At 63.6% G+C, this 12,070-nt stretch overlaps 1 protein-coding gene across 1 annotated transcript in view; it reads right to left on the reverse strand.

Moving 5' to 3' along the window:
• The window catches only part of MYO15A (myosin XVA), a 50,570-nt gene that overhangs the window by 11,225 nt on the left and 27,275 nt on the right, over positions 1-12,070 (reverse strand). The window contains exons 38-60 of the mRNA XM_059996658.1: positions 11,945-12,022; positions 11,607-11,787; positions 11,382-11,514; positions 10,951-11,056; positions 10,739-10,811; positions 9,586-9,707; positions 9,353-9,412; positions 8,839-8,914; positions 8,438-8,553; positions 8,231-8,349; positions 6,993-7,134; positions 6,421-6,532; positions 6,248-6,322; positions 5,680-5,858; positions 5,013-5,128; positions 4,687-4,759; positions 4,181-4,253; positions 3,875-3,948; positions 3,562-3,644; positions 2,185-2,315; positions 988-1,082; positions 745-822; positions 310-406 (exon numbers count right to left, since the gene is read on the reverse strand). Coding sequence (XP_059852641.1) covers positions 310-406; positions 745-822; positions 988-1,082; positions 2,185-2,315; positions 3,562-3,644; positions 3,875-3,948; positions 4,181-4,253; positions 4,687-4,759; positions 5,013-5,128; positions 5,680-5,858; positions 6,248-6,322; positions 6,421-6,532; positions 6,993-7,134; positions 8,231-8,349; positions 8,438-8,553; positions 8,839-8,914; positions 9,353-9,412; positions 9,586-9,707; positions 10,739-10,811; positions 10,951-11,056; positions 11,382-11,514; positions 11,607-11,787; positions 11,945-12,022 — 2,392 coding nt within the window. The remainder of the gene's footprint in view (positions 1-309; positions 407-744; positions 823-987; positions 1,083-2,184; positions 2,316-3,561; positions 3,645-3,874; positions 3,949-4,180; positions 4,254-4,686; positions 4,760-5,012; positions 5,129-5,679; positions 5,859-6,247; positions 6,323-6,420; positions 6,533-6,992; positions 7,135-8,230; positions 8,350-8,437; positions 8,554-8,838; positions 8,915-9,352; positions 9,413-9,585; positions 9,708-10,738; positions 10,812-10,950; positions 11,057-11,381; positions 11,515-11,606; positions 11,788-11,944; positions 12,023-12,070) is intronic.

A 12,070-nucleotide genomic window follows, 5' to 3' on the forward strand; every position in this document is an offset into this window, starting at 1 on the left:
GGGTCCAGGAGTCGCATCCTATCAAGTCTCATCTTCCCTGAGGGCAGGGCCCACTGAGTGGCCCGAGGGGCAGAGGGAGGCATCAGGGGAGCCCTGTCTTCCAGGAACTCGCGATCTGACGGGCCAGGCAAGGTCACACAGAACGGAGCAGAGAGGGGCAGACGTGGGGCTGTGGGGGCTCGGGGCAGAGAGGTCCCTCTACCTGGGCCTAGGAGCTTCCTGGAGGAAGTGGCATCTGACCTGGGCCTTACAGTGGGGGTGGTGGGCGTGGGCCCAGCATGCCGCACCCTCTGGCCTCTGGCCACTCACCTCGGTTGGTGACAACAAAGATGACGTACTCATCAAAGGCCTCGGGGCGGGTCAGAGCCATCTCAGCACAGATCTCCTCCACCACGTCCAGGGCCACCTGCGGCGAGGGAAGCGTGAGGCTGCACTGGCCTGGCGACCTCTGCCCCCAAGGCCACCCAGACCCCCTGCGCAGAGGCGAGGATCCCCGAGGTCCCTGGGAGCCGGCCGCATGCAGGAAAGGGCACAACTTTTGGAGTCTGAGAGACTCGGGTTCCGAGTTGGCCTGTCTCTTATTTGCAGTTTGATCCTGAGCTGTAGGTCCCACCTCCCCCAGGCTCAGGCTGCGCCTCTGAGAGAGAAATCCTGCCGAGTTGGGGAGGCTGGGGGGCTCAGCACCCTCGGGGGCCCACCCTGGAGGCTGGGGTCCCTGCCCGACGGAGACATCCCGTCACTTACGGTGCACGTCTTGATCTTGAGATGGCGCTCGAGGCCTCCGGGGAGAAGAAAGAGCTGCCTCTTGGAACTGCGGCCGGCCTGGGGTGAGGAGATTGGGGAGTGGGAAAGGCCGGGCCAGGGCTCTGGGCCAGCTGCTGTCCCCTCCGTGGGGGTCCCCGACAGGGACCGGGCAGGGCCGGCGAGTGCGCGTGATGGGGTCTCTGGGCCGGGCCGTCTCACTCACCCCAACACCCCAGTGCTCACCAACATGGCCCGAAGCTCCATGCTGCTGGGGAGCTCCAGACGGCCACCGAAGCGCAGCGTTCTCTGCAGGTTCTGCTCACAGGCCTTGGCGATCCCTGCAGAAACGGGAGTCAGGGCCTGGCCCAGGGTGGGCAGGGGAGAAAGGGGCTCCTCTGGCCCCAGCCCTGAGTCCAAGGGGGGGGCGGGTAGAAGGGTGGGGCCGTGTGTCTGCTCTCCCTTCAGCAGCTGAGGAGACAGTTGAGAGGGCAGTGATTTACCCAAGGTCAAGAGCCAGAGTGTAAGAGCTGGATCTGAACCCCATCCCACGCAGCGGAGGCCCGCACGCCTTGCTTATCCATGAGCCCTGCAGACAGCTGGTGACTCGGGGCTTGTCCCCCGCAGGCCGTGTGTGGCTAAGATGACGCAGCTGTGTGCAGCATCCCAGTGCAGGAGCCCCCACCATCTGTTTCCCCATCTCTCTGGGCTAAGCAGTGCCCTCGCCCTGCTCTGGGGAGGGGTCTAGAGGGCTGGGCACACTCTGCCACCTTCCCTGGAGCTGAGTCTCTTCACCTCTGAGTCCAGGGAAGTCTGCTGCCTGAGTCAAAGAGGAGTCTTCAGAAACAAAGAGAGTGAGGTCCCCGTCTCCTTCACGGCCGCCGTGGTAACCACAGGGGCCCCGGCCTCTCTCTTAGGGGGACCCAGGGGTTGCTCTGGAAGCTAGGCTGGGGCTGAGGCTGAGGAGTGGCCCCTTTCCTCCAAAATCCAAGGGGAAAAGGCCAAGACCCTGCCACCAGCCTTGGCGCCCCTGCCTGAACCCTCTCAAGACCCCTGTTGATTCCCAAAGACCAGAGAAACAGGGCCCTGCCGCCTCCTCCGCCTCCACTCCCACATGCCACACATCCTCCTCTCCGGGCCTTCACCCCTGCTACTCAGCCTACCTAGAGATCCCTCCCATGTGCTCACGACCCAGAGCAACACTTCCTCTGGGAAGCCTTCCCTGATACGCCATCCTCCCCCCCCCCCCCCCCCCCCCCCCGGTTAGATCAGACAACCCATCGCATCTGCCCCTGCGGGACCTCCACAAACGTTTGGGGATGGACTGATGTTAGTAAACATTGCCCGGGCACCTGTGAAGGGCCAGGCCCTTCGGCCAGCTGCCCGGCCGGTCCTCACGCAGACAAGCCCTTGGCCCTGACTCCCCACCCGCTGGCCCCTCACCCTGGAAGGGCAGGCCTGGGGTCCGGCCCACGTCTTGGAGGAAGCGAACGAGGTGTGGCTGGAGGACTTCGGAGCAGCTGCGGTAGGCAGCCACGATGTACAGCAGCCTCCAGCCTCGCTGGCAACTGTCCCTGCAAGGACACACATGGGGCTACGCTGCAGGCGGCCGCTGCACTACGGTGCCACGCCAGGAGTCTCTCCCACTCTCAGGCGGCTCATCTTCTGAGGAGGCTCCTCCTCCCTGCCCAGTGAGAGCAGGGCCGGCGGGCCCAGAGCCGTGCAGAAGCTGTGTTCTATTGAGAATCCAGGTGGGAGGTAGGGAAGGCAGAGGACGAGCCCCCCCCCCGCCCCCCGGCCAAAAGACAAGCCTTCCCCGGGGGCATCTCTCTGGGTGACGGGAGGGCCGGGGGACCATGTGCAGAGCTGGTGGCAGGTAAGGCTGGGAGGGAGGGGCAGGAGGACGTGCTGAGTGGCTCTGAAATTCCTGGGGGATGCGAGCAAGTGGACGGGAGGGTGGCACACGCTTTGGGTCCCCACTGTGTGCTGGTCGTGTGCGGGACATGGAAGCATACCTTTGTGCTGCCCTGGTGTGAGGGTTTCATTGTGGGGACCTCCGGCGTCTAGGGACAGCACTTGGGCTTCCTTTGGGAAACCACCCAACCCTCCCCGGTCCCTGTGGTTTGGAGATGGGTATCAGAGCCAGGACTGCCCAACTAGAACACCGCAGCCCCCGCCCCCCGCCACGGCGACTGGTTTAGGGATGGGTGTGGGAGCCAGGTCTGGCCAGTTAGAGTTCAGCCTCCCTCTGGCTATGGTGATTGGTTTGGGGACAGGCACATGACCCAGGTCTAGCCAATCAGAGCTCTGTATCGTCCAGCCGTTGTGGTTGGCTCAGGGATGGGCATGGGACCAGTAAGACTGCATTTGGGAATTTTTGCTGCAAATATTGGGTCAGTCTTGCTTTCCCTGGGATTGCTGAGCTGGGAAATGTTTCTCTCCAATCTATGGGATATGTTGCTCGGGAATGATATCAACACAGAGGAAAGCAGGGCCAAGCTACGGAGAAGGACTGCTTCCTGATGACACTTGGGTCCAGCTGTGCCTGAGGTCCTACGTCAGACTTTTCAGTTACCTGAACCCTCTTTTGCTTAAACTAGATTTAATTGGGTTTCTGTCACTTGCAACCAAAAACCTGGACTCACACATTATCACCACATTTTCCAGATAAGGAAACTGAAGCTCAGAGACAAGAAAGGGCTTGTCCCAGACCAAGCGCGCTCTGTCTACGAAGTGAGGGAGAGACAGGGGGAGAGACTCCGGAGGCTGACCTGGCCCCTCCTGGAGCATGGATGCGCTGGGGGAGGGGAAGACACTCACTGCTTGGTGCTGGTGTTGTCTGTGATCTGCTTCACAACTTGGCAGTAACACTCGTCCCGCAAGACCTCGTGGTCCCTGCACAGCTGTAGGAGGGCGGGCCAGGTCACAGGTCACACGCCCAGCACACAGGAACAGGGTGGGCACTTGGAGATGGGCCTGGTGCCCCTTCCCCAGACCCCTCCCCACCAGTGGGATGCATTCCTCTTTGGGCCACATGAGAGCTTCCCTCCCCAAAGTCCTGCTACTCTGTTGATAAATGGGGAAACTGAGCCACGGGGCAGGCAAGGGAGCACCAGCAGTCAGCGGGACTGACCTTCAGGAGGGTGCAAAGCACGTCCAGTTCACTCTGACCCTTCAGCGAGGCGTCCCCCATGAACCGCATCACAGCTGGAGGAAACACCTGTCCCACTCGGGCCACCAGACCCCCAGCTGCCTGCCCCCCTTGGGGACCCTGGGGTTGGACGCCTCCCCGGGAGGCTGTGGCCAGAGGAGGAGGGGGAGGCTCCTCCTCTCTGCAGGGGCCCCACATCTGAGTTGAGGGAAGGGGTGGTGGTGAGCAGGGGTCACAGTGCGGGGTCCCACCTGGCCCAGAGCCCTGGCCGCAGTCCCACCCCCACACCTAGAAACATGTCTGTGGCCATCTTGTTGAGGCTGCTGTCGCTGAGCTCAATGAGGGAGTCCTGGAGCGGGATCTGTGGGGAGAGGGGCTGGATCACCAGGAGGCAGGGTCTTGGTGGGAGGGGCTGAGTCATGGGGGCGGGGTCTGTGATGGGAGGGGCTGAATCAGGAGGGGCGGGGTCTGTGGGGAGAGGGGCTGGGTGACCAGGGGCCAGGGTCTTGATGGGAGGGGCTGGGTCGGGAGGGGGCGGGGTCTTGATGGGAAGGGCTGTCATGGGGGCGGGGTCTGTGATGGGAGGACTGGGTCAGGAGGGGGAGGGGGGAGGGCCACGTGGTGCCTCCTCTTACAACAGGAGGGTCCACACCACCAAAAGGCAGCCGGGACGCCACTAGGGAAGACACTGCCCCTGGGAGAAACGCGGGCCCTTGGGGTGCTGAGTGCTTGGGTCCTATTGGGGACAAGGCTGTTTGGCCCACAGGCCTGGGAGGGGGCCTGGGGCTAGACACCTTGGTGAAGCAAAGCATGTCCTCCAAGGTTCTGGATTCCCGACCCTCCTTGGATTTCGGCCTGAGGCCGTCCCTGCAACAGGAAGCGGACACTGCTGACCAGTCTTGTCTCCAAGCTTTGGCTACACCCCCTTCCCACCTGGAGTGTGCTTGACTCAGTGTCAGCCCACTGGGCAGCAAGGCTCCGGAAGTGGAGGCTGCAGGCGGGCCTCACACCTCAGGGTTTCTCATCCCCCCCAGAACTGGGGCCTCCCGCTTGGGCAGCTGCAAGAAGCCCCAGAGAGACCCTCCCCGGGGTGGGGATGCGGCGTGGGGCCACCACTCACTGGGGTCTCCTCTGAGGGTCTCGGAAATACTTCTGGGCAAACTCGAGCATCGTGTACGGTGGGAGAGCCAGGCCGTCCTCCCCGCGGTCCGCGGAGCCAGCCCTGACTGGGGGACCCTGCAAGAGGGCCAGCCGCCGCACCCCGCCCAGTCAGAGTAGGCCCAATGCCACCCCCGGCTGACTGTGCCCAGACTCTCTCATGTGGGCCCACTGCCTCCCCAGTGGCCTGGTCCGGCTGACCCTTACCCCTCATTGCTTTCTCTCTCCACCCTGGCAAGCTCTGTGCCACAGGACTGGACCTGCTCCCCTCACCTGGCCCCGCCCCGGCCCAGGTGGACTTCGCCTGCTGGCCGGCCCAGGCTGGCCCTGCCCCATTGGCCTGGTCACAACCCTTCCGCTGACCCCCGCCCACCCGACCCCACTGGCCACGCCTCCAGCCATCTCTGGTCACATCTCAATAGGTCATACATCTGCCTAGCTGCCACGCCTCCAGCCATCTCTGGTCACATCCCAACAGGCCATACATCTGGCTGGCTCACTGCTGGCTCAAGCAGGCTGCCGGGCCCCAGGGTGGCCTGCTCTTGGCTGAGCCCCTCCCCTCCCCCTCCACAGTCAGGCGGACCCCCTTGCTGTGTCCGCCCTTCGGCCCAGCCCCGGGCAGCTCTCACCTCCCTCCTGCGGCCCACCTCCCGGGCCGCGGCAGTGGAGGCCACGGCAGCGGCCACGGCGGCAGCGCGGCCCCGGCCCGGCTCTGCGGGCAGCTGCAGAAAGTCGGGGGCAGCTGCAGGCTGCACCAGCTCCGAAGGGAAGCGGCCCACACGCCCATGGATGGTCCCAAATCGCCAACCTAGGGGGCGGGAAGGGCTCTGAGCAGCGGGAGGGTGTCATCTGGGGAGCAGGGGGGCCCAGGGATACAGAGCTTGTGCAGGAGGTGTGTCACGGGGCCATTCACAGAGGAGGACACAGCTCTGGGAAGGGAAGGCATTCCCTCAGCGGGAGCTGCAGAGAGCACAACGCAGCGCTTGTGGACCCTCGGGCCACACACATGGAAACGCTAATGTCCACGGAGACCCTTTAGCCAGATATGTGGGCAGAGGCCTGGGCTGCATGGCCGCCTTAGGAGCTGCAGCCAGGCCAGACCCTCTGGGACCCCGGAACCCAGAATCGTGCCTCCGCTGTTTGGGGTGTCTAGGTCTGGCAGCTGTGGCAGCTGAACGGGGGTCCCGGGGTACCTACCGAAGTCAGGACCTCGACGCCGCAGCTCCTCCAGGTACACGACCTTCTTGCCGACCACACAGCCAGCACTGTAGCCTGAGGGCCGGACCTGTGTCAGCACCCGCTGGGAAGCGCCCTCCCCCGCCCCCGCCCCCGCCTCCCCAGCCGTGCCCACCCCTCCCCGTGGCGCTGACCCATCCGAGGTGGCTCCAGGGGCTGCAGGTGGATGATGTCACCCTTGTGGAAGGCCAGCAGCGCTGGGTCCTCAGGCAGGAAGTTCCTCACAGCGACCACGTAGTCCGAGTCCTGGGTCAGCCAGGGGCTGGGTGAGGGCTGCAGTCCCATCCCCCTTCTCCCGGAGGCCAGGGGCCACTCCCCTGCCCCTCACACAGGACGTCAGAGCACTGGCCCAGGCCTCACCCCCTCCACCCCTCCCGAAGCCTCCCCACTGAGGCCAGGTGCTGGGCCTGGGGGCTGCCTGGTCTGGAGGGAGCATGGGGGCGGATGCTCCCGCCGCAGTGGGCAGCGGCGAGCAATGCAGTCCTTGCAGGAGGATGAGCAATGCAGCTGCCATGGAGCCCAGAGGCATTAGTAAAGGACTTTGAAGGAGCGGGCAGAGGGGAACGGGCATCCCGGCTGGAAGGCACAGCCCGTGCAAGAGCCTATGGACACAGTTGCTGCTGCACACACGCATCCATGCTTCCCAGGCATGAGCCCCGTTCTGGGCCCTCAGCCCTGCTGGGGGCATCTGTAGGAGGGCCCTGACCTTCTTCAGCTCCAGGATGAAGTCGTCCACCAGGGTCTTGACCTGGTGAGCTCGGGCTGAGAAGAGAATGACCTTCTCGCTGGCCAAGTTGAACTCCAGCATGTTCTGGGAGGGGATGGTCACAAACAGGATATCTGCAAAGCTGGAGGATGGGAAGGTGGCATGAGAGCAGGACCCTGCAGCTAGAGGGATGCCCTCCACCCACCGTCCTGCTCCTTCTGCGCCTGCCGGCCTCCCCTCCCCTCCTGTCCGCAGCTCTATTGTGTTCCCCGCACCCTGTGAACCCACAACCTTCCAGCCCTCCCCAAGTTGTGCCTTTTATTTTTTTGCCTCGTGATCCAACCACCCAGATTTTGCCCACACAAATCTCTCTCTTTCAGTCCTTGAGCAAACTCTCCAGCTCCTGCACCTAACCGGTGAGCGAGGCTCCCCCTCCCCCTCCCCCCCCCCCCCCCCCCCCCCCCCCCCCCCGCCGCCCCGTGCTCTGGTATAAAGGACAAGTGGGCTGCTAGGAGGGAGGAGTCCGAGGACTCAGCAAGGTCTCATCACGCCACCGAAGCACCCTTTCCCTTCCGAGCTGCGTCTGCATCTGGCTGTTCACATGGTCGCCCCCGCTGCACGGCGAGCTCTGTGAGGGCCAGGCTGCAGCGTGGCTGGAGATGGGGATGGGGTCGTGGCTCCCAGCTCCCCACTTCTTGGCTGTGGGACCCGAGACAAGCAACACCTCTCTATGAGCCTGTTTCCCTGACTGAAGGGCTTTGGCACAGAGCCGTGCATATGGTAGGTACAGTCGCCCCTCGGTATCCCAGGGGGACTGGGTCCAGGGCCCTTCGAGGGCGCCAAAGCCCACGGATGCTCAAGTCCCTCCTATAAAATGGCCTGATACTTGCATATAACCTATGCACATCCCGTATACTTTAAACCACGTCCAGATTCTTTTTTTTCTTTTCAGGTTACTCCTAACACCTAATTCAATGGAAATGCTGTGTAGATAGTCATAAAAGCAATGTAGACGTTATGTGAATAGCTGCTGGTGAGTGGCAAATTCAAGCTTTGCTTTTTTGGAACTTTCTGAAATTTTTTTTCTGAGTATTTTCCATCCGCGGTTGGTCGAATCTGCGGATATGGAGGGCCAACTGCACTCAGTCAACGGCCGTGAAGCCAGCCGGTGAGGAAGCGCTGGTGCCGGCCCACGTCCAGCGTCCGGCCAGCCCCATTCCCGCCCATCCGCCAGTCACCTGTACGTGCGCAGGACCCGAAGCGGCCCACCGGCCTCGTGGCTGCCCTTGACCATGCGCAGGAGTTTGATGCCCGTGTGGGACACAGCTAGGATCTGCACGCCAGTGCCCACGCTGCCCTGGGGTGAGGACAAGTGGCACGTGAGGCTCTTCCGGCCTCATCCCTAGAGCCCCTGGGTGGGCAGGGGGCAGGCAGGGGGCTCGCACCGTGGCAGGGAAGAGGCGGGAGAAATAGACCTCCCAGCTGTCGCGTGCAATGCTGACCACAGCCCGCTTCACACTCTCCGTCACCAAGGGCCTTTGCGTGTCCAGCTGGTTCTGGGCTAAGGGACACAGGTCGGGTCGGGACTGACCCACGTGGCATGGGGGGAGGCTGACCCTCAGCAAGGAGGTGTCAGTCTGTTGTGTTCCCAGTGTCCATACTGGCAAACTGATGTCCACAGACAGACAGGGACAGCCAAGGCCACAGCCAGTCAGGCAGAGCCCAAGCCAGACCTGCGGCCGGGCCGTGGGAGAGGCCAAGAGCAGAGCGGGGAGGGTTGGCGGGGGTGGGGTGTCTAGCTGGCTGCCCCGTCGACCTCCTTCCCTCCCCCTGGCCCCCACGGTACCAAACAGGGCTTTCATCTGGAGCCTCTCCTCCGCAGAGATGCGCAGGCAGGCCTCGGAGAACGTGTCGTGCAGGATCTGTGGGATGAGTGTGACACCGGCGGCCCGTGGGACTCCCCCACCCGGGAGCCCACGCTGGACCGTTTTAGGACGACTGGGAATGTGGCAGGGGTGCCTTTACGCAACAGTGGGGTCATCTGTGTAAATCAGATCCCACTCCCGAGGATGCTCTCCCTTCTCCTCACCTCCACCCTCCCCAAGCCCTAGTTTCCTCATCTGTATGGTGGGGCTTGGGTTGGACCCCAGGCCCCGTGCAGCTCAGACCTGCTGTGAGTCTGGTTAGGTGGGACTGTGGGCTCTTCGACCCTGTCTACAGTGGGGGCCTCGGCAGAACAGCTTCCCCTCCTCACTGTGGTCGAGGACCCCAAATCCAAGGAGGAGGATTTGCAGACGGCTAGGCTATGCACCCCCTGCTCTGCTGAGTACAAGGGGCATTTAGGGAGAAGAGGCCCTCACCTGGCGGAACAGCAGGTCCAGCTGCACAGGGTGGCTGTAGCTGTCCTTGGGGTAGAACACCTGTGGGGGCAGGGTTTCCGTGAGGACCTTCTGGAGGCCCCTCCCCCGCTGCAGCCCCACTGCTCTGCACCAGCCTGCTCTGACCCTGACCCTGGCTCAGCTCCGCCCTGACCCGGTCTCCCGCCCGCCTCGGGCCCCTCTGCCCCCATCCAGCCCCAGCCGGGCTCCAACACCTCTTTGCGCAGGAAGATCTTCCAGGGGGCATGCTGGTAGCCGTAGAAATCGGGGCTGAGGAGGCGGTGCAGCCGCGTCTGCACGGGGTCCTCAGCCGGCTCCAGGGACCGTGAGGCCAGCACTGCAGGGGTGGAAGCGGGCTGGGGCAGAGAGGCCTCCCGGCCCGTGGCGTACACACACCTGATCACGCGGGCACACGTGCACACTCACACAGCCCAGCCCTCCTCCCCGCACATGGAGACCCGGCGCCCGCAAGCCCAGCCAGGGGCCGGGGGCCTGGGAGCAGGAGAGACAGGCCGCTGCCTGGAGGCCAGGCCCCGGCAGGTGTGGGCGGAACAGACAGTTCAGAAGGACAGAGCTCTCAGTGCCGGGAGCTGGGGTGGAAATAAAACCAGTGATTTAGGAAAGTCTGGGGGCTGGTCTGTGAGGGGCGTTCGGTCTGGGCGGTCGGGCAGACCTCTCTGAGGAGGTGACACTTGAGACCTGAATGTTGAGGAGGTGCTGAGCATGCAAAGATCTTCCGGGAAGAGCGTTCTAAGCAGAGGGAACAGCAAGGACAAAGGCCCTGAGGCAGGAGTGAGCTCGGTGTGTGCCAGAAACAGTGAGGAACAGAGTGTCTTGGGGGGGGCGGGAGGAGATGGGATTGGGAAGGTGGGCAGGTCATGCTGCGTCACGTGGGCCACAGTGAGGAGTCTGGAGTTTATCCCAGGAGCCACTGGAGCACTGTTGACAGGTGTGACGTGAACCGACTGATCTCTGTTAAGAGGGCTGTGGCTGCCGTGAGGCAGGAGATGCAGAGGTTAGGGCTCCAGCCGGGAGGCCTGGGTTTCTATCCCTGATCTGATACTGTTGAGCTGTGTGATCGTGGGCAAGTCACTTAACCTCTCTGGGCCTGTCTCCCCACCTGTAACATCTAGAGGCACAAATGGTACTGTGTTGAAGGGTCTTAGTGAGGATTTAGTGAAGTCAGAGTGGGCTGGGACTGAAATCAGTCTTAAGTGTTGATGCAATTACACAAACGTCCACACTGTGGGTCCACACGGGCCCAGGGACACGGACACACGTGCCACCGTCACGCAGACCAAGTCTCACCTGTGTTCACACTTGGACACCTGCCCTCGGGCCCCTCCCTCCCTCCCTCCTGGCCCTCACCTGGAGTGGGCCCCACGGATGGCCTTGGTGTGCTGGTCACTGGCTTCACCAGGGCTACGGCCTCTCTGGGGACCTGTCCCTGCCCCAAAGACAGCGCTCAGGGGGGAGCAGCAAGGCCACAGCTTATAGGGGCCAGCTGGTTTCTGAGGCTCCCCCAGAGGCCCCACTTTGTCCTTTGTTCCACCTGGGCCCAGCCAGACCCTGCCCCTCACCTGGGTGCCAGGTGCTGCCGCTGCATGGCTCATCTGCGCCCTCAGGATCATCAGGGCCTCCTCGTGGGGGTCCGGCCGCTTCACGAACACCCTCCCGCCGTCCTTCCTGGTGGGTGGGACACTGAGTCTCCTCTTCCCAGCCACATAACTCTACAATAGGGAACTTTTTCCTCCACCCCCATCACTATAAACGAGAACCCAGAGAGGACCAGAGACGGGTGTGGGGACACACAGCACACCCTAGAGAGCAGTCCTGGCCTCCCTCTGCCCGGGTGGCTCATCTGGACCACCTGTGTGAACACACTCACTCCCTAAAAGTTGCTGGGCGGGGGGGCTGCGAACCCAGCAGATGGGCACATGGGTGGTGGCTGCGCAGGCCCGTGGGGAGGCCGCCGTCCAGATGGCTGGAGGGCTGGGGAGGCCAGGCTGACCTGAAGGCTTCGGGCCAGCCTCCCCGGGGCGGCTGCTGGTGTTGCCTGACGATGTCCTTGATCTGCTGCGTGGGCTGCGGGAAGTGCTCCGAGTTGAGGGTCGAGGACCGGACCAGCTCTAGGCTGGGCGAAGCTGCGGCAGGGGCGCGGGGGCACAGGTGAGAGTGCCCTCCCAGCCCTGCCCTGGGAAGTGGGAGGCCCCCCGGGCCGGGAGAGGACACTCACTGGATTCTGGAGGCGCCCGGTCCTGAGCTAGAATGGGGACGGCCACGGGCTTGGTGGGGGGCCTCGGGGCCTTGACCAGAGGAGCGGGAGCCACAGGCTTTGGAGCACAGCGCAAGAGCACGGGCTTGGCCGGGAGTCCGGTGCCTACGAACTTCGGCCGGGCCTCTGGCGCTATGGGTTTCTGTGGAGAGCAGGGTGTGGGGTGGACTTCCCGGGACACATCAGTCTGCTCTCAGGGACCCCATGTCTGCCCAAGACGGGTTGAGGGGGGTCCTGGCTCAGAGAGGCGCAGCGATGCCCCAGGGCACCACAGCACTCACCTGGGGAACCAGACTCACCTCTGGGGGCGATGGCCTTGGGCTGGGACTCAGGGGCTGCTGCTGGAGCGCCATGGCCTGCAGGGTCATCTCCCGGGCCTGGGGAGAGTAGCGGTGGTGAGCGGGCAGGCCCAGGCTCCGCCCCCC

This window comes from Delphinus delphis, chromosome 19 (genome assembly GCF_949987515.2).
Source record: "Delphinus delphis chromosome 19, mDelDel1.2, whole genome shotgun sequence".
NCBI lineage: Eukaryota > Metazoa > Chordata > Mammalia > Artiodactyla > Delphinidae > Delphinus > Delphinus delphis.